Consider the following 22838-nt stretch of genomic DNA (forward strand, 5'->3'; position numbering starts at 1 on the left):
GTTAATTTGGGGGTGAAGCCCAGCTCCCTTTGATGCGTCTTATCGTTTTTTGTTGATTTTGTTGTTGTTGTTGGATTTTGCAAGTCCCTTTTTGAAGAGTGGAGATCAGTGTGTCGGGTTTTGTTGGCGTCTCGGATTTTCCGCAGTACTCATGCCTCCTTGTTCCCTCTATCCGAAACGCGCCCTCAAATTCAGGACTGTTTCACCAAAATTTGCCATTTGCCCGTTTGAAGGAGAAGGAAATCTCGATTTCTTTAATTTCGTAGGCTTCTTTCAAATCTTAGTCGTTTTTTAAAACTATTTATTTATTTTCCCCGGGTGGTTTCTCCCCCCCCCCTCCCAATTTTTTTTTTAAAGCTCCGAAACAAAAATATTTTCCTCTTTCCGTTATGCATTCTCTGTTGTTTTTGATGGGTTTTTTTCTTTTAAACTTTCTCTTTCCTGCGAGGATTGGTTCGGAATCCCGGATTTGTGATGCCTCTTTCGCTAAATCGAAGGGAATAAAATTTGCGTCAACGTTTCGTCTTAATATGATTGTGTAGAAGAGAGCAATTGGCAAAGAATTTGCACTCTGATGCCCAGGGAATTTGGAAACCGATCCCTAAATCTCAAATTCCCTTAAATGGAAATTAAATTCTATGAAAAATGCAACAGGTTATTTTTCCCACCCACGCACCCCTCTTAATTCTTCATCTATATACCCTTTGGTGTGGGAGTTTTTACTAGCCTACGTCTATGTTCCTTTAACTATTTTTGTGGCATACTAACAAAGTTACATCTTTACAAAATAGTACTTATTTTCTTTTACTTTGTTTTATTTTAGTAAAATGTGCAACAACAATTTGATGTGTTATGAATCCCCCAAATATAATTTCCAATTTTCAACCAGAATCAAATATTGCATATTTGGAAGTGTTTTATTACAATATGCTAAAAATGACCCAATTATTTCCACCAGTGTTTTAAGGTGTGCCTTAAACTGAAAATCCAAAATAAACATGACATTGAATTTAACAAGCTGCTTTTTTTTTAAAAAAAAAAAAAAATTAAATTATTTTAAGATAAAGCTCATAAGCTTCCTCTAAAATCACATCCCTTGAATTGGGTGATTTAAATCGCTTTGACTAGGAAATGTATCGCTTAGCATCTTAGCAAGTTAAAAGCCGCACAATAATTACCTTGTAAGCTTGCATATTGTTTTTCTGATATGATAAGTGCATATTTGATTTCTTTCATGCATACACTTTTGTTATTTTTAAAAAAATCTTTCGGTGTTAGGTGGATTTAGGCATTTAAAGGAAACAAAGCAGTTTTAAAGCTTAAAGTTGGAGCAGATTTAGATGTAAACAGGCAATGGATTAGGAAGAAATAATTTGATTAAGGAGAAAAGCGGCATCCAAGTAAACAGCTGGTGAATAATGGACGTGCCTGAATTACACACTAGACACAATATAATACTGAATTGTGTGAATAATGAACTAATTATTTCCCTTCTCTTCCTTATTCAAAGTTCACCTTTGAGTAAATATTAGTTTCTCTCTTTAGAAGCTAAGCAGGATCAGCCCTGGTTAGTACTTGGATGAGTGGCAACACAGAAAAGACTGTAAATTAGACTGTGAAATTGAAAAGGAAAAAAGATCCCAGAGGACAATGGCAAACTATTACTATCCCTTGGCTAAGAAAATAACAGAATGATATCTGTGTAAACTTGACCCCAGGCCCTTCTTATTTCTAGCTGGATTGCGAAGGGGTCAAGATTTAGTTTGGATTGGGGTTGGTTGGGTTGGTTTGTTTTTTTCCCCTGGATATTTTTATGTATTTTGTCTTCTGTGCTGCCATCTTCAGTAGACATTCTTAAACCGTAAAGATAAAATATTTGGGATTACTTTGCAAAATGTTAATCAAAAGGTGTGATTACCAAGGCCGGCAAGGAAAACCCAAAGAGCTGTTTTGTGTGTAGGCTGATGTTAAATAAACTTCTATTTATAGAGCTGAATGCTTCTATTTATGGCCTGAACCAGGTTACAAAGAAGATGAAATCTTGTGGCATTCGCAGGGCTTTGGCAGAATTCATGCCCAGGTGGTCCTCGAGTTATGACCACAATGGAGCCCAAAATTTCTGTTGCTAAGCGAGATAGTTGTTCAGTGAGTTTTGACCCATTTTACCAACTTTCCACCGCTGTTAAGTGAATCACTGCAGTTGTTAAATGAATCTGGCTTCCTCATTGGCTTTGCTTGTTGGAATGTCACAAAAGAGGATCACATCACATGACCCCACCCCAATTGCAACCGACATAAATATGAGTCTGTTGCCAAGCCGCCGAATTTTGATCACATGACTATGGAGAGGCTGCAATGGTCGTAAGTGTGAAAAACTGTGAAAAGTTGCTTTTTTCAGTGCCATGGTAGCTTCCAATGGCCAGTAAACAAACTGTTGTGAGTTGAGGACTATCAGCACCTAGGTCACTGCCTTTACTGTTCAAGATCTGTCAATTCTCTTTCCAATGTTTTCTACCTTTAAGGCACACTTTCCAGAATAACCATACAACAAATAATATTTGGGCCAAAAGGGGGTGGGGAATCAATGAAATCAGTTTCCAAATTTGCTCTGCTCAGTGTCTGATTGGATGGCAAATCAACAGGATTTTCTTTTGCTTTTTCAATGTCTTGGCGTCTTGTCCTTAAATCTGAAATTCTTTTTTTCAGCACTAGCTGGAAGTGAAATCACAATTATTCACTTTCTGAGCTAAGCAGAATCAAGGGTCACATGAAAACTGAACCATTTTAATTAAAATTAATCTAACCTCTCTCCCTGTTAAATTGTCTCAATAACCTTTGGGTCATATTAGGGATGTTGTTTTAACCAGGAAAAAAAAAAAAAGAGTTGATGTTGGGTGATAGTTCAGACAGAAAAGAAGCCCATTGTTGAAGATGCCTGTCTCCTGGATAAAATATAACCTGCATGTGAAACTCAGAATGGAAAGAATCCTATTAAAGAAACAAACTTCTGTATCCTCAACTTATGACCGTAATTTAGCCCAAAATATCTTGTTGCTATTTTTACGATTTTTCTTGCCAGAGTCCTATTAATTAAATCACTGCAGTTGCTAATGTCACATGGTTGTTAAGTGAAATCTGGCTTCCCCAATTGCCTGTGCTTGACAGAAGGTCACAAAAGGGGATCACATGACCCCCAGGGACGCTGCAACCATCATAAATATGAGTATGTTGCCGAGCATCTGAATTTTGAAGTGTGATGGTCGTCATACGTCACTTTTTTCAGCACCGTTGTTTAATGAATGATCATTAAACAAAAAGTTGTAAGACAAAAGATTTTATATATATAATAATATCACACACACACACACACACACACACACACACACACAACTTACAATATAGCTTGATGGACAATAGGGACGTTTATTTCCAAAGAATAATCAAGGAGAGAAGCAACCTAGAACTAAGAAGAAATTTCCTGACAGTGAGAACAATTAATCAGTGGAACAACTTGCCTAAGCAGAGTTGTAAATGCTCCAACACTGGAGGTGATTTGTCGGAAATGGTGTATGGGGTTTTCTGCCTAAGCAGGGGGTTGGACTAGAAGACCTCCAAGGTCCCTTCCAACTGTTCTGTTCCATTCTGTTCCCTTATTCTATTCTAGTCTATATTCTATATATTCTATTCTGTTCTGTTCTATTGTGTTCTATCCTATTCCCTATTCTATTCCATTCCATTCTCTATTCCATTCATTATCAATCTATACAGAATAGAATAGAAAATAGAATAGAATAGAATAGAATAGAATAGAATAGAATAGAATAGAATAGAATAGAATAGAATAGAAAAAGGATAGGACCAGAACGGAACGGAACCGAATGGAACCGAATCGAACAGAATTTGTCTTGGTGCAAATGCTCTCAGTGTACATAAAAGAAAAGATACATTCATCAAGACTCAAGAATCATCAGGTGCAACACTTAATATATCTGCCCTTTTATTTTAGCATTTATGCTCATTCATATCAAAGCTAAGCATACAATCCCAGTTAGTATCATGTTGGCTGCAGTGCTTTTGCGAATGGAGCACTAGGAGATATTTATTTCTTCGTTGCATTTTTATCTTGCCTTTTCTCTGGAACTTCAAGGCAGCCTCCATAGGACTTTCTCTCTCATTTTATCCCTGAGACAATCATCATGCAGCATTGGTTGTACTGGGAGCGATGAGCTGAAGAATCGCTTCATGGACGCTGCCTTGAGTGGGAAATTGGACAGACCACTGGATCCAATTCTATAAGTAGTCCTTGATTTATGGCCACAATTGATCCCAATACTTCACTAGGCGAATGCTTGCGCCATTTTAGGACCTTTCTTGCCACAGTTGCAAAGTGAATCACTGCCATTGGTTAAATTAGTAGCACGGTTGTTAAGTGAATCACTGCAGTTCAGAAGTTAGTAACTGGGTTGTTAAAAGTGAATCTGGCTTCCCCATCAACTTTGCTTGTCCGAAGGTCGCAAAAGGGGATCACCCGACCCCCCTGGGACACTGCAACCATCATAAATATGAGCCAGTTGTCAAGCATCTGAATTTTGATCATGTGACCACAGGGATACTGCTGCAACGGTCATAAGTGAGAAAAATGGTCATGTCACTCTTTTCAGTGCTGTTGTAACTTCAAATGGTCACTAAATGAATGGTTGCAAGTCAAGGACTACCTGTACTACCATTGCATTGTGCTGACCCTCAGTATAGATATATGATGCTGGGATGATGGACCTGCTGCTCCTTTCTTTCTTTCTTTCTTTCTTTCTTTCTTTCTTTCTTTCTTTCTTTCTTTCTTTCTTTCTTTCTTTCTTTCTTTCTTTCTTTCTTTTTCTTTCCAGTCTTTCTTTCCTTTCTTTCCTTTCTTTCCTTTCTTCCTTTCCAGTCCTTTCCTTTCCTTTTTCCTTTCCTTTCTTCTTTCCTTTCTTTCTTTCTTTCTTTCTTTCTTTCTTTCTTTCTTTCTTTCTTTCTTTCTTTCTTTCTTTCTTTCTTTCTTTCCTTTCTTTTTCCTTTCTTTCCTTTCCCTTTCTTTCCTCCTTCTTTCCTTTCTCTTTCTTTCTTTCTTCCTTCTTTCTTTCCTTTCTTCCTTTTTCCATTCCTTTCCTTTCCTTTCCTTTCCTTTCCTTTCTTTTTCCCTTTCCCTCCCTCCCACCTTTCTTTATTATTTTTCACATAATTTTCCTTTCTCTTCCTATTTTTCCTCACAGCAACAACCTTGTGAGGTGACTAGGCCTGAGAGAGCGGAACTGGCCCAGTCAACTTTTATGCCGAAGAAAAGGACTAGAACTCCCAGTCTCCTGGTGACTGGTCCAAAAAAAACCCCAGCTGGCTTTCATGCCTAAGGGCAGGACTACACAACTCATAGTCTCCTGGCTTCTACCCTGGTGTCTTAACTGCTAGAACAAACTGGCACTCCTTACGGTGGGTCAGTAATTGAAATTGAGCAGAATGCCTTGGATTTTCTGCCCCCTCCTCAATTTGCAATGTTACGGGGGCAAGCCGGGGTCAAATGGAGTATTCAGGGCCAGCACTTAACCCCTTCCAACAGAAATCATCCTTCAGTAAGCTCTAAAAATGGCACAAGGCTTGTGTTTTCCTTGGCACAAAGCTGTTTTGCAAAAAACATGTTGCTGCTGTCCTGGTGGCAGTGATGGATTGGTTTTCCAAAGTTCCTGCTTCCCTTCCATCTGCTCTCCTTCTCGGTTGCCACCACCTCCCTGGTGTTGCTGTAGGGCGTGTGTCCTTGGTATAACCTTGGGTTTATTTGGCAGGACGCGTAGAAGAGGTTGCCTTCTGTGTTCCACTAACACAAAGTTGCATGTGACTATATAACTATAACAAAAAAGTTACACTTATGACTAAAACCATGTTGCTTGTATCTTTACAATTTATATTGTTTCATTTGTCTTCCTAGTATGATTTGATTGTTTATTAGTAAGCTATGACTATCACGAAGTGTTGTATCTTATGATTCCTGATGAATGTATTTTATTTTTTCTTTATGTACACTGAGAGCATAAGCACCAAAGACAAATTCCTTGTGTGTCCAATCACACTAGGCCAATAAAGAATTCTATTCTATTCTATTCAGTATTCTATTCAGTATTCTATGTGCAATATCAGCAGCTTTCCAATTTAAGAGCAGGATTCAACCCTGACAAAATTATGCCCTTTTCATCTCTCAGAATAACAGAGTTGGAAGGGAGCTTGGAGGTCTTCTAGTCCAACCCCCTGCTCAAGGAGGAGGCCCTATGCCATTTCTGACTGATTGCTGTCCAGTCTCTTCTTGAAAGCCTCCAATGGTGAAGCTCCCACAACTTCTGAAGGCAACTACTGTTCCATGGGTTGATTGTTCTCACTGTCCGAAAATTTTCTCCTTAGTTCTAGGTTGGGTCTCTCCTTGATTAGTTTCCACCCATTGCTTCTTGTCCTGCCCTCTGGTGCTTGGAGAATAAATTGATCCCCTCTTCTTTGGGGCAGCCCCGTAGACATTGGAACACTGCTATCATTCTTCCTTTGCCCTTGCTGTGCCACACTGAGCCACAAAAATGTGGTGTCACAGAATGCAGTCAATTGTGGTGACTTTCTAGGCTGATGCAAGTTGCCCCGTATCTGGATTTTCTGGGAGATTTGAAGTTTTGATTCAGAAAATCAATATAGGTCATCCTCGACTTACGACCACAATTAAGCCCAAAATTTCTGTTGTTAAGTGAGACATTTGCCACTGTGAACAGTCTGAACGATCACTAAATGAACTGTTGTAAGTCAAGAATGACCTGTATATATGTTTGGGATTGATTTGAGAAAAGTGCTCTCGTGCGTGTGGATAATCCCACCGAGTCAAAGTAAAGCTTTCTGAAACAATTTGGAAAACTGGTTGGGAAATCTGAATTGGCAGCTTTGGTCAAATCATCATTAAAAATCATCGGTTGCTCTCTTTCTTCTTTGGAAGAAATTGCGAAGACCAGACTCCTCTCTAGAGCACTAAAAATCTCCACAGACCGTTTTCATCCTGGACATTCATATTTCGAACTGTTACCATCAGGGAGGCATTATAGGTGTCTTAAAATGAGGACTAGTAGATTGAGAAACAGTTTCTTTTTCAAGGCGGTAATTGTCTTGAATCAAACAGTGCATTTGTGATTCAGTCCTATTATTAATTATTAGAATTATTTTAATTTTTAAATACTCTGTAGTGTGATTGTGATGTGGTGTTTGGGGCACAGTACTGGAGTAGCTTTCAAATTTCATTGTATTCGTGGAATGCAATGACAATAAAGGTTATTCTATTCTATTCTATTCTGTTCTGTTCTGTTCTATTCTATTCTATTCTATTCTATTCTATTCTATTCTATTCTATTCTATTCTATTCTATTCTATTCTATTCTATTCCAATCCATTCCAATCCATTCCAATCCATCACATTGGAATTCAATATTTTGAACCCAATGACTTGCTTAAGGCATACCCATACTTTCATGGATGGTAAATTTTCTCAGCTTTCCTCTTGATCAGAACTGAGCTTCTCTGGGCTGCTCTGTTTTAGTTCCCATCAGGATTGTGAAGAGGTGGGCTATAACTCACAGTGTTGATGACAAATTGACAGCTTCCAGCTGCTATTATTGTCAGCCATATTTGGGGGGGGGGAGGGGTTTCCTTGGAATATGTCTCATACCCTCTCAGGTCACCTGGAAGCAGGTGATGGCCCTCCCTTCTTTAACTCCCTGCGCAACAGATTGTTGACTAGCTTAGTGTTTTGTTTGCTCACCCAACTGCTCTGTTGATCCTGGGATAGCCATCCATTTGGATGGAAAGCGAAGCAAAACCATTTCTCTTCTGTCAATTCCAAATAAGCTTTCTGGATGAATCAACCTGGCATTGATGGTCCCACCAAGGACAATAGGTCGGCTGTAACCCCAAACCATTGCCCAGGGCTTATTCTAGTACATGGGTCTCCAACTGTGGCAACTTTTAAGATTTGTGGGCTTCCAGTCCCAGAATTCCTCAGCCAGCTTTGCAAAGGACTCTGGGAATTGAAGTCCACAAGTCTTAAAGTTGCAAGGTTGGAGACCCCTGTTTTAATAGACAATAAAGAATGACTAGAATAGAATAGAGCTGGAAGGGACCTTTGGAGGTCTTCTAGTCCAACCCCCTGCTCAAGCAGGAGACCCTACCCCATTTCAGTCAAGTGACTGTCCAGTCTTTTCTTAAAAACTTCCACTGATGAAGCACCCACACCATCTGAAGGCAAGCTGTTCCACTGAATCGTTCTCACTGTCAAGGAAATTTCTCCTTAATTCCAGGTTGCTTCTCTCCTTGATCAGTTGTCCATCCATTGTTTGCTGCTTTGGAAAATAAGTTGACCCCACTGTCCCAAAGGTCCTTTTTTTCAAGAGGCAGCTGGACTTCCTGGTTTTTCTGTTGTTTTTCTTTGAAGACGTTTTGCTTCTCATCCAAGAAGCTTCTTCCAGCTCCTTGGATGAGAAGAGAAACTTCTTCAAAGAAGAAAAAAAAGAAGTCCACAAAGTCCAATTGCCTCTTGAAAAAAGCTCCTTTGGGACAAGCCATGGCCTGAGAATCTCCATAGACAAGTTGACCCCCTCCTCTTCTTTATCTTGCCTTTAAGTCAGGATTTGGTAGAGGTAAAGCTGTAGAATGGATTGGGGAAAGGTGACTTCTCACCCTTCTCCATTACACACACACAAAGTGGGGAGAGAGAGAAAGAGAGAGAAAGACTTCTGTAGAGAGTCTGTCATTTGTCAGGTCTAGGCTGTCGGAGTGATTGATACGCAGAGTTCAGTCTACACGGACTTTCTCCATCAGCCAAGACATTCCAGCAGGCCTGGTCCAGTCTGCCTGTCGCCAGCAGTCAACAAGCAACATGGTTTGATTGAAATCAGGGAAGTCTCTTCATCCTCCCTCTCCTCCTCCCCTTTTATCAACTTACAATAACATCATCTCGATCATTTATTTTTACAACCAAGCTGAGCTGCGTGTCACCCGGCCCTTGCAAACTGCATTAAAAAGCGCGGGGGGGTGTTGTTTGGAGGGGGGCGTGTGTTAAAGTTTTTAAGTAAGGCATCCTCCGTGCCTCCACAGAGAAATCAACAGCCATTGGCTTCTGGCATTGCATAGACGAGACAATTATTGCGGGGCTTTAGAAGAAAAAGAAGAGGAGTTAAGCAAGGGGAACTCCTGAAAAGAATAGGTTGATATGCTAAAATCAGAAAGGAGAAAAAAAATAAGCTAATGTACCTCCTAAAAGTGGGAAGTAACAGACTAAGAGGGAATGTTTATTTATTTGAGGCATCTTTGATGCTTTCTTAGTTGTTTTCTTGCAAACGTTTCATTAACCAAACTAGGTAACATCATCAATATTTGGGTAATGAGACATCTGCAAGAAAATAACCAAGCTCAGAGAGCAGCAAAAGACCCCTCATTTCAACCTCAAGCTACAAAAATTCTCCTTTATTGGTACTGATTTATTTTTGTTATATAAATTTATATGGTTGTTCAACTCACACACAGAAATCACTCCGGGTAGCTTACAACATTAATAATCCACAAAATAAAACCCAATTACAATCTTGTTTTATTTTCTACGTCCTGACCTTAAACTCTTAAAGGTTGATGAATTTGGTCTTGTCAAAATCATTGAGGAAGAGTATATATAAGCTTGGTTTGTTTTTAGAGATTTGTGGTTGTTTAAAAGAAGTTTGTCTTCTATATGCTACCACCTGTCTGTGACAAATAGGTATTTATGATTTTATGGAACCTGGATAATTGCTTGTTTGAAATCCTGATTATTCAGGAAATGAGGAGAGCCAAGAAACAATTATTATTTCTAGAAAAGGCCCAAATTGTAAAATAATTTGTAACAGTTAAGACGATTGCAAGGGTTTCTGTTCCCAACATGAGCTTGGTTGAGGAAACTTTTCAGAATTCTTTAAGTCAAAGGCAGAAACCTATGACCATAATTGTGAACCCTGGTCATAAATAAGGTCAAATTGTGCTGGAAATAACGGTTGTAAATTCTGTCAGTTGTTAAGCGAGTCATCCAAGTGCGCATGTCCAATATCACAACCTTTTTGGCAGGAATTGTTAAAACGACCACAGCCATCATTAAGTGAATCCATTGTTTGTAATGGACGTTTTTGCCTTTAAATTGTAAATTTTCTGTGTTCTAAGTTGTAAACTCTGGTCATGTGACAGCAGGACACTGCAAATGACCATAAATGAGGGCCAGTTGCTTAATGTCCATAATGTTATCCATGACCAGAGGAGATACGCCATCCATCATAACTTTGAATGTTTGCTAAATGACCGGTTGTAAGTCACTTAGGACTTATGGTTGTAAGACTACCTGTATGCTAACTATAGATTTCTGGGAGCTGTGCAGAGGTGGTGTTCAGCAAGTTGAGTTCTGGAGAACCGGTAGCGAAAATTTTGAGTAGTTTGGAGAACCAGCAAATATCACCTCTGACTGGCCTCGCCCCCATCTGTCCTCTGCCTCCCGAGTCCCAGCTGATTGGCTGGGTCTTCTTTTGTTGCCCTGCACAGGAGAACGGAGCTGGAAAGCAGGTTAAGTGGGGTGGGGAGGGAATAGAGATTTTACAGTAACCTTCCCCTGCTACACCCACTAAGCCACGCCCACAGAATCAGTAGTAAAAAAAAAAAATTTGAACCCCACCACTGAGCTGTATTGCACTTGTGATTTTTGGAGGACACAAATTGGGGCGAGGTAGCGAAAATAGCACTTTGTTTACCAACATGCAGGAAAGAGAAGTGTTTTTGTTTTTTTTAAAGGCACAATGCAAAAATGTACACTTTTAACTCAAGGGCCACTCCAGGGTTTGCTCAGCTGAGACAGAGCAATTATTAGAGGTAATTTTAGGATATTTAATTCACTTCTTGAAGGCTTGAAACCACCTTCTGCACTTGAAATAGAATAGAATAGAATAGAACAGAACAGAACAGAACAGAACAGAACAGAACAGAATAGAATAGAATAGAATAGAATTCTTTATTGGCCACGTGTGATTGGACACACAAGGAATTTGGCTTGGTGCAAATGCTCTCAGTGTACATAAAAGAAAAGAGACATTCATCAAGAGTGAAGAATCATAAGGTACAACATTTAATGATAGTCATAGGGTACAAATAAGCAATCAAATCATACTAGGAAACAGTCAATATAAGTCATAAGGATACAAGCGACAAAATTACAGTCCTACAGTCACAAGTGGGAGGGGATGGGTGATAAGGAACAGTGGTGGGATTCAAATAACAACCGGTTCTCTGTCCTAATGATTTCTTCCAACAACCAGTTCACCAAACTGCTCAGAAAGTTAACAACTGGTCCTCCCGAACTGGTACGAACTGGCTGAATCCCACCACTGATTAGGAGTAATAGTAGTGTTCACTTTGTAAATAGTTGAACAGTGTTGAGGGAATTATTTGTTTAGCAGAGTGATGGTTTTCGGGGGGGAAACTGTCCTTGTGTCTAGTTGTTGTGGTGTGCAGTGCTGTATAGTGTCATTTTGAGGGAAGGAGTTGAAACAGTTTATGTCCGGGATGTGAAGGGTCTGTAAATATTTTCACGGCCCTCTTTTTGACTCGTGCAGTATACAGATCCTTAATGGAAGGCAGGCGGGTAGCCATTGTTTTTTCTGCAGTCCTAATTACTCTCTGAAGTCTGTGTCTGTCCTGTTGGGTTGCAGAACCATACCAGACAGTTATCCTGATCCTGTTCAATCACCAACTCTTTTAAAGTGACATTATAACACTGAACAGTTGCTAAATGAATGGTTTTAAGTCGAGGACTACCTCTATCTGCATCAGAAAAATGGCCGCATAGATTTTGGAACCATTGTGTGTGCTGGAAGATTGAGGCAGACTGAACTATTATCTTGCCTAAAAATAAACAAATATAAACCTCAGGATTCAGTGCAATGATGGAGAATTGACTTTTCAAATTTTGCTTTTTAATGAAGAGATAATTGGGGCGATCTTCTCAAGATGGTGCATGAAGTTTTTGACTCTTATTTATTTAACTAGAGATGGTCCATAGATGTAGATCAATATTGTTCTATATCAATGCCTCTGTTCATCTTTTGACTGTACTGTTGAGATATTTCTCAAATGTTGACCACTTGAAGATGTGTGGACTTCAATTCCCAGAATTCTCCAGTCAACCGTTGACAGGAGAATTCTGGGAGTTGAAGTCCACACATTTCAAGTGGCCAAGTTTGAGGAACATTTAGTCTAGATCGGGGTGGTGAACAACAACTTCCTTGTGTGTCCAATCACACTTGGCCAATAAAGACTTCTATCTATTCTATTATGACTTGTGGACTTCAACTCCCAGAATTTGATTTTGAATTCTGGGTGTTGAAGTCCAGAAGTCATAAAGGGGCCATGATTCCCCACTTCCGGTCTAGATGAACATCTTTTAAAAAAATATCTTTCTAGAGGTGTGCTAATTTACTGGTTCCCCAAAAAAATTTTTTTTTCTGATAGGGACTTTTTTAGTAGTGATATTACTGTAGCATTTCAAAAGAACAAAAAAAAATGGGATATTTTCTCCTTCGCTTGGAGAATTCGTTCCCACTTTTTCTTTCCCCTCAAATCGGATGGAGAATTTTAAAAGGTTACTGTAAAATCACCATTCCGTTCCCACCCCACTAACCTGATTTCCAGCTCCGTTCTCCTATGCAGGGCAGCAAAAGAAGACCCAGCCGATCAGTTGGGACTCGGGTGGCAGAGAAGAGATGGGGGCGGGGCCAGTCAGAGGTGGAATTGGCCAGTTCTCCGAACTACTCAAAATTTCTGCTACCGGTTCTCCAGAACTGGTCAGAACCTGCCAAATACCACCTCTGGTCTGAACTTTGATCACATGACTATGGGGATGCTGTAATGGTTGTGTGAAAAATGGTCATAAGTCACTTTTTTGAACAGTCACCAGACGAAGTGTTGTAAGTCAAGGACTATATTAGCATTAACAGAATAACAGAGTTGGAAGGGACCTTGGAGGTCTTCTAGTCCAGTCCCCTGATCAGGAAACATTTCAGAAAAATGGTAGCCCAATTTCTTCTTAAAAAAAACTTCCAGTATTGAAGCATTAACAACTTCTGGAGCAGTGGTGGGATTCAAAATGTTTTACTACCGGTTCTGTGGGCGTGGCTTGGTAGGCATGGTGTGGTTTGGTGGATGTGGCTTGGTGGGCGTGGCAGGGGAAGGATACTGCAAAATCCCCATTCCCTCCCCACGCCCCCTGACCTGCTTTCCAGCTCCGTTCTCCTGTGCAGGGCAACAAAAGAAGACCCAGCCAATCAGCTGGGACTTGGGAGGCAGAGAAGAGATGGGGGTGAGGCCAGTCAGAGGTGGTATTTGCTGGTTCTCCAAACTACTTAAAATTTCTGCTACCGGTTCTCCAGAACTGGTCAGAACCTGCTGAATTACCACCTCTGTTCTGGAGGCAATTAATCTTTCCACTGATTAATTGTTCTCACTGTCAGCCTTCTAACTGCACTCATAATCTTGGCTTCCTTGTTGGGTTTTCCTTGAAGGGCTGACTTGATTCCACCCAAAGTTCAATTCTCACAATTCTCTTTTTTTTCCCCCACCTCATTTCAGAGTTCTTGGAGGAGTTCCCTGGGGATAGCCGAGAGTGTGTGAACTGTGGGGCCCTGTCGACCCCCTTATGGAGGAAAGATGGCACAGGGCATTATCTGTGCAACGCCTGTGGCCTCTATCACAAACTGAACGGGACCAACAGACCACTCATCAAGCCACAGAAACGACTGGTAAGACTGACTCGTGTTGAGTTGTTGCTTTTCTTGGAATTTTTAAAGACCCGCCTCACTCATTGATAGTATCTCTTAACATGTCTTAACATCTCTTAACCATCCAGGTCATGGTTGTCCCAATGGTGCTTTTTTCAAGAGGCAACTGGACTTCTGTTGTTGTTTTTTCTTTGAAGACATTTCACTTCTCATCCAAGAAGCTTCTTCAGTTGTGATTGGATGGTAAGGAATGGAACGGAACTGTTGAAAAGGACTGTATGTACAGCACAGTCCTTTCAGCAGTTGCAGGAAGGCTCCACACACCCATTTGCACCAACTCAGGTGTCCCTGAGGACCCAGATAAAACCTCCAGGTGGCCTCAGTATCTCTCTAAAGAATGCAAATGACCAGCTGTCTGCAAGGAGTATAATAAATCCTTCCATTCCCCACCATCCTGACAGAGCTGAAGAAGCTTCTTGGATGAGAAGTGAAATGTTTTCCAAGAAAAAAAACAGGGAAAGCCAGGTTGCCTCTTGGAAAAAAGCACCTTTGGGATCTCTAACCTGTGTTTCACGGCCATGACACTTGTCAGTCTGTGAGGCAAAATGGGACTTCCAAGCTTGGAAGTTGAACTCTGAAATAATAAGTCAGCCCCTCCCCCCAAACTTGGCAACTTTAAGACTTGTGGACTTCTGGGAGTTGAAGTCCACAAGTCTTAAAGTTGCTAAGTTTGGAGACCTCTGTAGTAAAGGGAACAGCTGATCCTGCCCAGTCAGATGAAAAGCATCTAACAACTCTCCTTTTTAGAGCAGTTTTCTCAACCTTGGCCTCAAGCCTTAAGACATGTGGACTTCAACTCCCAGAATTTTCCAGCCTGCACGGTCATTGCTGAGCATTCTGGGAGTTGAAATCCACTCACCTTTAATTTGCCAAGGTTGGGAAACCACCAGTATTTAAATATAGGTAGTCCTCAACTTACAACCACAATGGAGCCTAACGCTTCCATTGCTAAGCAAGACAGTTGTTAAGTGAGTTTTGACCTGTGGCCACAGTTATTAAACAAATCATTTGAGGTTGCTAAGTGAATCTGGATTCTCCATTGTCTTGGTTTACCAGAAGGTCACAAAAGGAGATCACATGACCCCAGGACACTGCAACCGTCATAAATACAGGCCAAGACACTTGTAACTGTGAAAAATAGTCAAAGGTCACTTTTTTATCAGTGCTGTTGTAACAGTCACTAAGTGAATGGTTGTAATTCAAGGACTTATCTATATACAGATCTCCCATTCACTGTATCAAAGGAGGCAGAATTCCAAAATGGTTTTACAGCATTTGTACCCCAAATAATTGTTTGTTTTGCTCTGCAAAGCTTACACAAAACTGTCAAACCAACAAGCCAATTTCTTGGCTGTCATTTTTCAGGTTTCACACTTGCACACTTTCAATTCATTCCGGGGGGTGGGTGGGGTGGAAACATGGGCCCAAGATAAGCTGCAAATTGTCCCTGTTTCTGCCATTCAGAGCTTCACACTTCATTCTAGCAGACTGTATGTGTTCTCAAGTGTGTGTGTGTATGTGTGTGTGTATACACACGTCCTCCAGGGTTATTCACCAAACATTCAAGATCGGATTTCCCCCTACTCCCCTTCAGTTGTTTGGAGAATAGATCATACTACGTGGGCTTCCAAAATATCCCCTCGTCCTTGAGACCCCATACTTGAAATTTAAAAACACTGAATTTTCCAGAGTCTTGATATAATGTTCTCTTTGGCCTTTGAAGCGCGTAGAACTGAAAGCAACCATGGGGGGGGGGGAGTATGTTTTGCAGTAGAAGTAGGGAGGAGCAATTGTACAGACCTACAGATAAAACCTGAAATGTGCCTCCCCGCAGCTGGGCTTTAGTAGATAAAAACTGAGCAGATAATCCACTTTTTTTAAAAAAAAGGAGAAATCTCAGTGCTGTTTCCTCCCTGTCTTTCTTCCATTGCCGGAGTCAGAGCTATGCAAGCAGTGTTTTTATTTAATCAAGAAAAACCCTACAACACGAGCTGCATTTCTGTTCGTATTTGGGATTAGGATGTTATGGTTTTGAATCCATTTCTTGGATCTCTGTTCTCTTGGTTTATTTTCCTTTCTTCTTTTCTTGCAATAAACCACAACAACAACAACAACTCTGGAACAAGGCTTCACCAGAAAGGTCCACTGGCTTTAGAGAGTGGGTGAAACTTCTGGGTGTGTTTTGAATAAACACAGTTGGAAACTTACAATGCAGAGAGAGTTTATCAGTTGCATTTGAGCTGCTTTAAGGTAGTTTCCCGATTAGCTTTCCGTTTAAGGACTCGGCCTGGTTTTGTATAAACAAAACTGGGTTGGCCCAGGATTGAAATGGCAATTTGGAGCAAGGTCAATCCTTTGCAGAGGCAGTTGGAGTAAGAAGGAGGAGAAACTCAACTCTCTGTGCTGAAAAAGCCTTGGAATAATTTGAGGGGTTTCCCTCCCTTTCCATTAGCCCAACAGATTTTTTTTTTTCATTACACTGGTGTTGCCAAATGTCAAAACAAAGGAACGTGTTACTCAAGTGTGCTTTAGAAGAGCAGCCTTCTTCCTTGAAGGGCTGTGTAACACGCAGCTAATCCACAACGTACAACCGCAATGGAGTCTGTTCTGGCCTAGGCTTCCCCAACAGCATGAAGCTGACTCCATGTCCCAATAAACCCCTTTTATTTAGTTTATAGTGAATTTCTCTCCAGCAAAGTCCCGGCCAACAGTCTTTCAAGGTATTTCACAATTACAGACCTTTATCAGGCTTGGAGAGTTGCCAGGCCATATCTTTCAGACGCCACACTGTAGCAGACAATACTTGGCAGGAATGCAGGAACAGATCTTCACCCAAATGAACTAATTGTCTCCTGTAAAACCCCACTCCCCTTTTGTTCCTCTTTTACTCCCTATGGGAGGGGCCATTCAGCATTCACCTGTGGCTTTACTCCCAAGTCGACCCTTGTTCCTTAGCTGTTCCTTTCTTCTGGCAGCTGGGCACATGTGTACACTGGGAACAGGCTCCAGCTGTTCTTCAGCCTCACTGATGTCCAACTCCGAAGGCAGTTGATAACTGTCAGACGGTCCTGGCTCCATCTCTGCCTCCAACACAAAGCATTTGTCAGAGCCTTCCTCAGACTCCAGGACTGACCCATGTTCCTCCCCAACCTCTTCACTGTCCGAGTCTGCTACCAGCTCTGCTGGCCACTGGCGGGCCTCAACAAAGTCCAACATTTCTACTGCCAAACGAGGCAGTTCTTAAGTGAATTGTGTCCCATTTTAGGATAGTGCTCGCCACAGTTGTTAAGTGAATCAGTACATTGTAGCATGGTTGTTAAGGGAGTATGGCTTCCCTGTTGACTCTACTTGACAGAAAGGAGATCTCATCACCCCAAGACACTGCAACCATCATAAATATGAGTCAGTTGCCAAGCAGCTGAATTTTGATTATGAAACCATGGGGATGGTGCAATGGTCATTAGCGATGACGAGTTGGCCATGGTGAGTTGGTTGTAGCGAGTTGGTTGTGGTGAATTATAGACCCTGTTGGGGTATCCAAGGACGAGTGTTGATGGGTGTTGTAGTCATGCTGTAAAAACATTTAGAAGTTCACAGACGTTCTCCTACTAGTTTAGGGTCATATTTATATGCCAGTTGCCAAGCACCCCAAATTTTGATCACATTACCATGGAGATGCTGCAACGGTCATAAGTGTGAAAAAAAACTCAGTCATTAGTCTTTTTTTTTTTCAGTGCTGGCATTACTTCGAACGGTCAGTAAACAAACTGTTAAGGACAATTTATATCAGCTAAGGGCAAACATGTCATTCATTGGAAGCGGTGCACTTAAAACCACCAAAAGGCCATTGGGGAATAATCTGCTCCATTTTTACCGAAGCTTCTTTATTGTTCCTTGGAAGTTGGGGTAGAACAGGCGTATCAAACTTGATTTCATTGAGGGCCACATTGGGGTTGTGTTCAGTGGTAGGATTCAATTTTTTTTATTACCGGTTCTGTGGGCATGGCTTGGTGCGCATGGCAGGGGAAGGATACTGTACAATCTCCAGTCAAGAGGCGGTATTTGCCGGTTCTCCGAACTCAAAATTTCCACTACCGGTTCTCCAGAACTGGTCAGAACCTGCTGAATACCACCTCTGGTTGTGTTTGACCTTGGGGGGCTGGGGTGGGCATGGCCAGCTCAACGTCACTTGTGTCAGGGGCGCCTGTGGTGGCCTGAGCGCTCAGCCAACAAAAACAGAGGCTCCCAAATTCCATTTTCGGCTGCAACAGCCTTGTGCAACCCTCTGCCAGTGAAAACGGAGCTCGGGAGGGCTGGGTTAGAAGAAACTAACTAACTTTTACAAGGCCGAGAGAGAGAAAGAGACTCAAAAGGCAGTTTCCAGTATATGACTGCACTTTCTATTTTAACAACTGTTTTTTGCAAACCTAAATGTTGAAACGTCTTCTCTTGCCTTGTCACGCCATTCATTTTCTACAAACACTGATCAGCGCTATGAAGTTTGCCGAGCTGGGCATTCAAGTTCCTGCTTCTTTCACTTAATTCATCATTTGTGGTCCCAAGTTTTTAATAGTAAAGTCAACAAATATGAAATTCTCCGGCGCGTACATAATTTTCCAAAGCAGCTGGATTATGGTCATCGCAGGCAGAAAGTTTCTCTCACGAAGGTTGTGAAGTATTCCTAAAGCACCTGAAGTGAGAAGTGAAATGAGACCGGGTCAGCCTGCGATCTAGTTTTACGAGCAGCCACTTGGAGAAGTCTGTGGTTCTGGAGATCCTTCCCGGCCACCCAAAAATCGTCCCTTGATAGTTAGCATGTCAAGAAAAGGTCAGGCTAGCGAAGAACGGGGAAATGGAAGCCTTCCAACTGTTGCTGAACTATAATTCCCAGTATCTTCTTGGGTCAGAATGGGACAACGTGCTGTGGCCAACTCACCATGGCCAACTTGGGACAATTCACCATGACTGTGTAACAACTCGCCATGGGACAATTTAAGAATTCAATTGAATTATTTAAAATAAATGAAAAAATATTTCAGTTTTTGTCATTCACACTTCATTCTGTCCTTCCTTTGGCATCCTTTCTTTAATGATTCTATTCCACCATTTCTTTAATAACTCTTGTCCCACAATGAGCTGGCCCATGGTGACCTGGCTGTGGCGAGTTGGCCACAGCAAATTGTCCTAGACCCTGTTGGGGTAACCAAGGGCGAAGGTTGATGGGTGTTGTAGTCACATTGAAGAAACATTTAGAAGTTCACAGTTGCCCTTCCTAGTTTAGAGTCATATTTAAATGCCCATTGCCAAGCACCCAAATTTTGATCAAGTGACCATAAGGACCATAAGTATGGGGACTTGATTATAAGTCCTTTGTAACATCAAACTGAATTCAATGGAATTGAATTCTTTATTGGCCAAGTGTGATTGGACACACAAGGAATTTGTCTTTGGTGCAGATGCTCTCAGTGTACATAAAAGAAAAGGTACATTCGTCAGGAATCTTAAGTTATAACACTTAATTCATAGTGCAGAGAAGAGCAACAAAGATGATTAGGGCACTGGAGCCTAAAACATCTAAAGAACGATTGCTGGAATTGGTTTTGTCTACTTTGATGAAAAGAAGGACTGGGGTGACAGGATAGCAGTGCTCCAATATCTCAGGGGCTGCCACAAAGAAGAGGGAGTCAAGTTATTCTCCAAAGCACTTGAAGGCAGGACAAGAAGCAACGGGTGGAAACTAATCAAGGAGAGAAGCAACCTAGAACTAAGGATAAATTTCCTGACATTGAGAGCAATTAATCAGTGGAATAAATTGCATGCATGCGCAGGGCGCGGGGCGTGTGCGCATTGCCTTCTGGGTACTGGCACACGAGTGTGCACATCAATGCGCACAATTTTTGGCACAGGAGCCCAAAAAGGTTAGCCAGCGCTGAACCAGATGCATTTGACCTGTCTGCCAGGCGGTTCAAGGGATTGAAAACAACCATTACTATAGAAAAAAAAGTTGTTTTGATTCGCAAAACAGCTGCTAAGTGATTGGAGAGGCATTTCATGCACATCCACACAGTTTTGTGATCACAGCACTTCCTTGCTCTTTAGAATATGCACACAATCTCAGAATGATTGGGGCTGGGAGAGCATTTAGCCAGCAGTTGCATGGATCCACAGTTTTCTGGAAATCTTCCATTTAGGTCTTCAAGGGTTCCTGACCCCTGTATTCTGAAGTCATGCTTGATATCCTTTAAGCCATAGTTACATAACTTTGGCGGGGAGAGAGAGACAGAGAGAAAGAGATGGAGAGAAGGAGAAAGAAAGAAAAAGAAAAACAAAATAAAGAGAAAGAATAGAAAGAAAGAGAAAGAGAAAAAAGAGAGAAAGAAAGAGAGAAAGAAAAAGAAAAAGAAAGAAAGAAAGAAAGAAAGAAAACACAAAGTGCGAAATCTTTGGCTCAGCTTCTCCTCTGGTGCTTTGTGAAAGATTTCCCCCTGGCAAAAGTCCACTTAAATTCAGGGAAGAGGATTTAAAGGGATATTACCAGAGCATGTCACAACCTTAAAAAAAACAAAAAACCATGCACATTGCAAAAAGACATGATCTCAGCAGACTATTATTGTTTCCAATAAATCGTGTTGTCTTTAATGTGGAATCAAGGCTTTTCGTGTTTTGGGAAATGGTTTTAATTTTGATTGCCTCCGAATTGATGCCTCATAATAATGTTTCTTTTTTTTTTCTCCCTTGGCTCTCCCTCCTTCCAAAAATTGTCCTTCTGTTCTTAAAAAGACTATTTCTCTTCTTTTACTTGGCAGTCTACAAGTCGTCGAGCTGGTCTTTGCTGCACTAACTGTCAAACAACCACCACAACCCTCTGGAGACGGAACGCGGAAGGGGAGCCGGTGTGCAACGCATGTGGATTATACATGAAACTCCACGGGGTAAGAGGAGAGCATAGCTTCCTGCATTTATTACGTTTTAATAACTTGATGTGTCGATTGACATTAGTAATGGTCATTGAGAGATAGTTGCTGGGATTTTGTTGTGGTTCAGTTGTAAGTCACATCTGACTCCATGCGACCCCATGGACTGCAGCAGTAGGTCAGGCTTCCTGTCCTCCACTGTCTCAAGAGTCTGTCCAAATTCATGTTCATTGCATCGATGACATTATCTACAGTGGTAGGTCTCCAAATTGTTAACTACCGATTCTATGCGTGGTTCTATGCGCGGCATAGAGCTCAAAGACCGACCTCTGTCCATGCTGGTAAGCTGAGCTGTTTTTTAGCTCAGCTGAGGTGCAGCAATCCACTGAGCTGAGCTGAAAAACAAGGGAATATAGGAGAGGTAACAGCAGGGGCAGGTGGGCAGGGCCAACCAGAGGTGGTATTTGCCGGTTCTGCAAACTAGTCTGGAAGTTGTAGGTGCTCCGTCACTGGAGATATCTGTTCTGACCAAGGCTTCCTGAGACCGTAATTAAGTACATGCTTAGTTAAAACTCGTTTTATTTCAACGCTGGGAATTATGTTCATTCCCAGCCTGTAATGAGTCCCAAACAGTCCCTCGAGATAAGCACCCACCTTTCTCTCCTTTGAAGTGCTGCCAACAACTAAAGTGCCATTATGAACTATAAAAAACCAACCAAAGCAGAAAGTCCACACAGAGCTTTAAGGATTAATCCAAACAGAACGAACAACTTTGTTTCCTGCAAAGGTTTCTCTACTTTTACATTTCCTTTATGCCTTATGGGAGGGGGAATCACCTCCCAGCCTTACTCCCGAGTTGCCCCTTTTGTCTTGGCTGCTCTTGCCTTCTAGCAGCTCTGCGCACACACACACTAGGAACAGGCTCCCCTTGTTCCTCTGCCTTGCTGATGTGCCAGACTCCGGAGCCTCCGGAGTCAGCACACTACTCCCAGATGGTCCTGGCCCCATCCCTGCATCGGACCCAAGACCCCCATCTGAGTTCTCCCCAGATTCCCGAGTGGTCCCCGTTCTTTCCCACTGTCCGATTGCACTGCCATCTGCACAGGCTGCCAGAGAACCACAACACTATCTATGGAAATTCTCAGTCATCCAGGTCATGGTTGTCCCAAAGGTGCTTGCTACACCTGTGGAAGGGGTCAACGTATTCTCCAAGGCACCTGAGGGCAGGACAAGAAGATGGAATATCATACCTAATTATATTCAGAAGGAATATCATACCTAAATGATATTCTACCTTCTTGTCCTGCCCTCAGGTTACTTGGAGAATACGTTGACCCCCCTCCACTCTATGACAGCCTCTTAAAAATTAGAATGCTGCTATCATATCACCCTTAGTTCTTCTTTTCATTGAACTAGACATACCCAATTCCTGCAACCTTTCTTCATATGTTTTAGCCTTCAGTCCTCTAAAAAAAGGAGCCCAGAATTACACCTGTAAACCATGCCGGCTCTTGGCACCCAAATTTTGATCACATAACCATGGGGATGCTGCAGTGACTGTTAATGAGAGAGTCGCTGTCCTTCTATCAGTGCCGTTGTAACAATTGCTAAACAAGGATGATTAGAGGATGAGAGCTAAAACCTATGAAGAAAAGGTTGCAGGAATTGGGTATGTCTGGTTCAACGAAAAGAGTCTCAACGTCCTTTTTTTTTTTTTTTTTTTTTTGTATTACGGTGACCAAAATTGGATGCAGCAATCCAAGTTTGGTCTTAGTAAACCAAAGGTCCATTTTTTGACTCCAAGAGACAAAAGTTTGCTTGGCATGTGGTTGTTGTAGAGGGGGAACTCTGGTAGGAAAGATAATATATCATTCAGAAAGGGTTCCAAATATTGTGCCTTGCTCACTTACTAGCCAAGGACGACCATTGAGGAAAACAGTTTGCACTGAAGGACAAGGACGTCATACATATTGTGCAAATATCTGTGCAGAAAAGAATGTGTAGTAGGCAGCCAGAGCAGAAATGCAGGCCTAAAACC

The 22838-nt window shown here is 41.6% G+C and overlaps 1 protein-coding gene across 1 annotated transcript in view; it reads left to right on the forward strand.

Moving 5' to 3' along the window:
- The window catches only part of GATA5 (GATA binding protein 5), a 43224-nt gene that overhangs the window by 15780 nt on the left and 4606 nt on the right, over positions 1–22838 (forward strand). Inside the window, exons 3-4 of the mRNA XM_026664885.2 lie at positions 13678–13847; positions 20693–20818. Coding sequence (XP_026520670.1) covers positions 13678–13847; positions 20693–20818 — 296 coding nt within the window. The remainder of the gene's footprint in view (positions 1–13677; positions 13848–20692; positions 20819–22838) is intronic.

This window comes from Notechis scutatus, chromosome 3 (assembly GCF_049901735.1).
Source record: "Notechis scutatus isolate UNSWTSFEM ecotype Mainland chromosome 3, rNotScu1.2, whole genome shotgun sequence".
In the NCBI taxonomy this organism is placed as follows: domain Eukaryota; kingdom Metazoa; phylum Chordata; class Lepidosauria; order Squamata; family Elapidae; genus Notechis; species Notechis scutatus.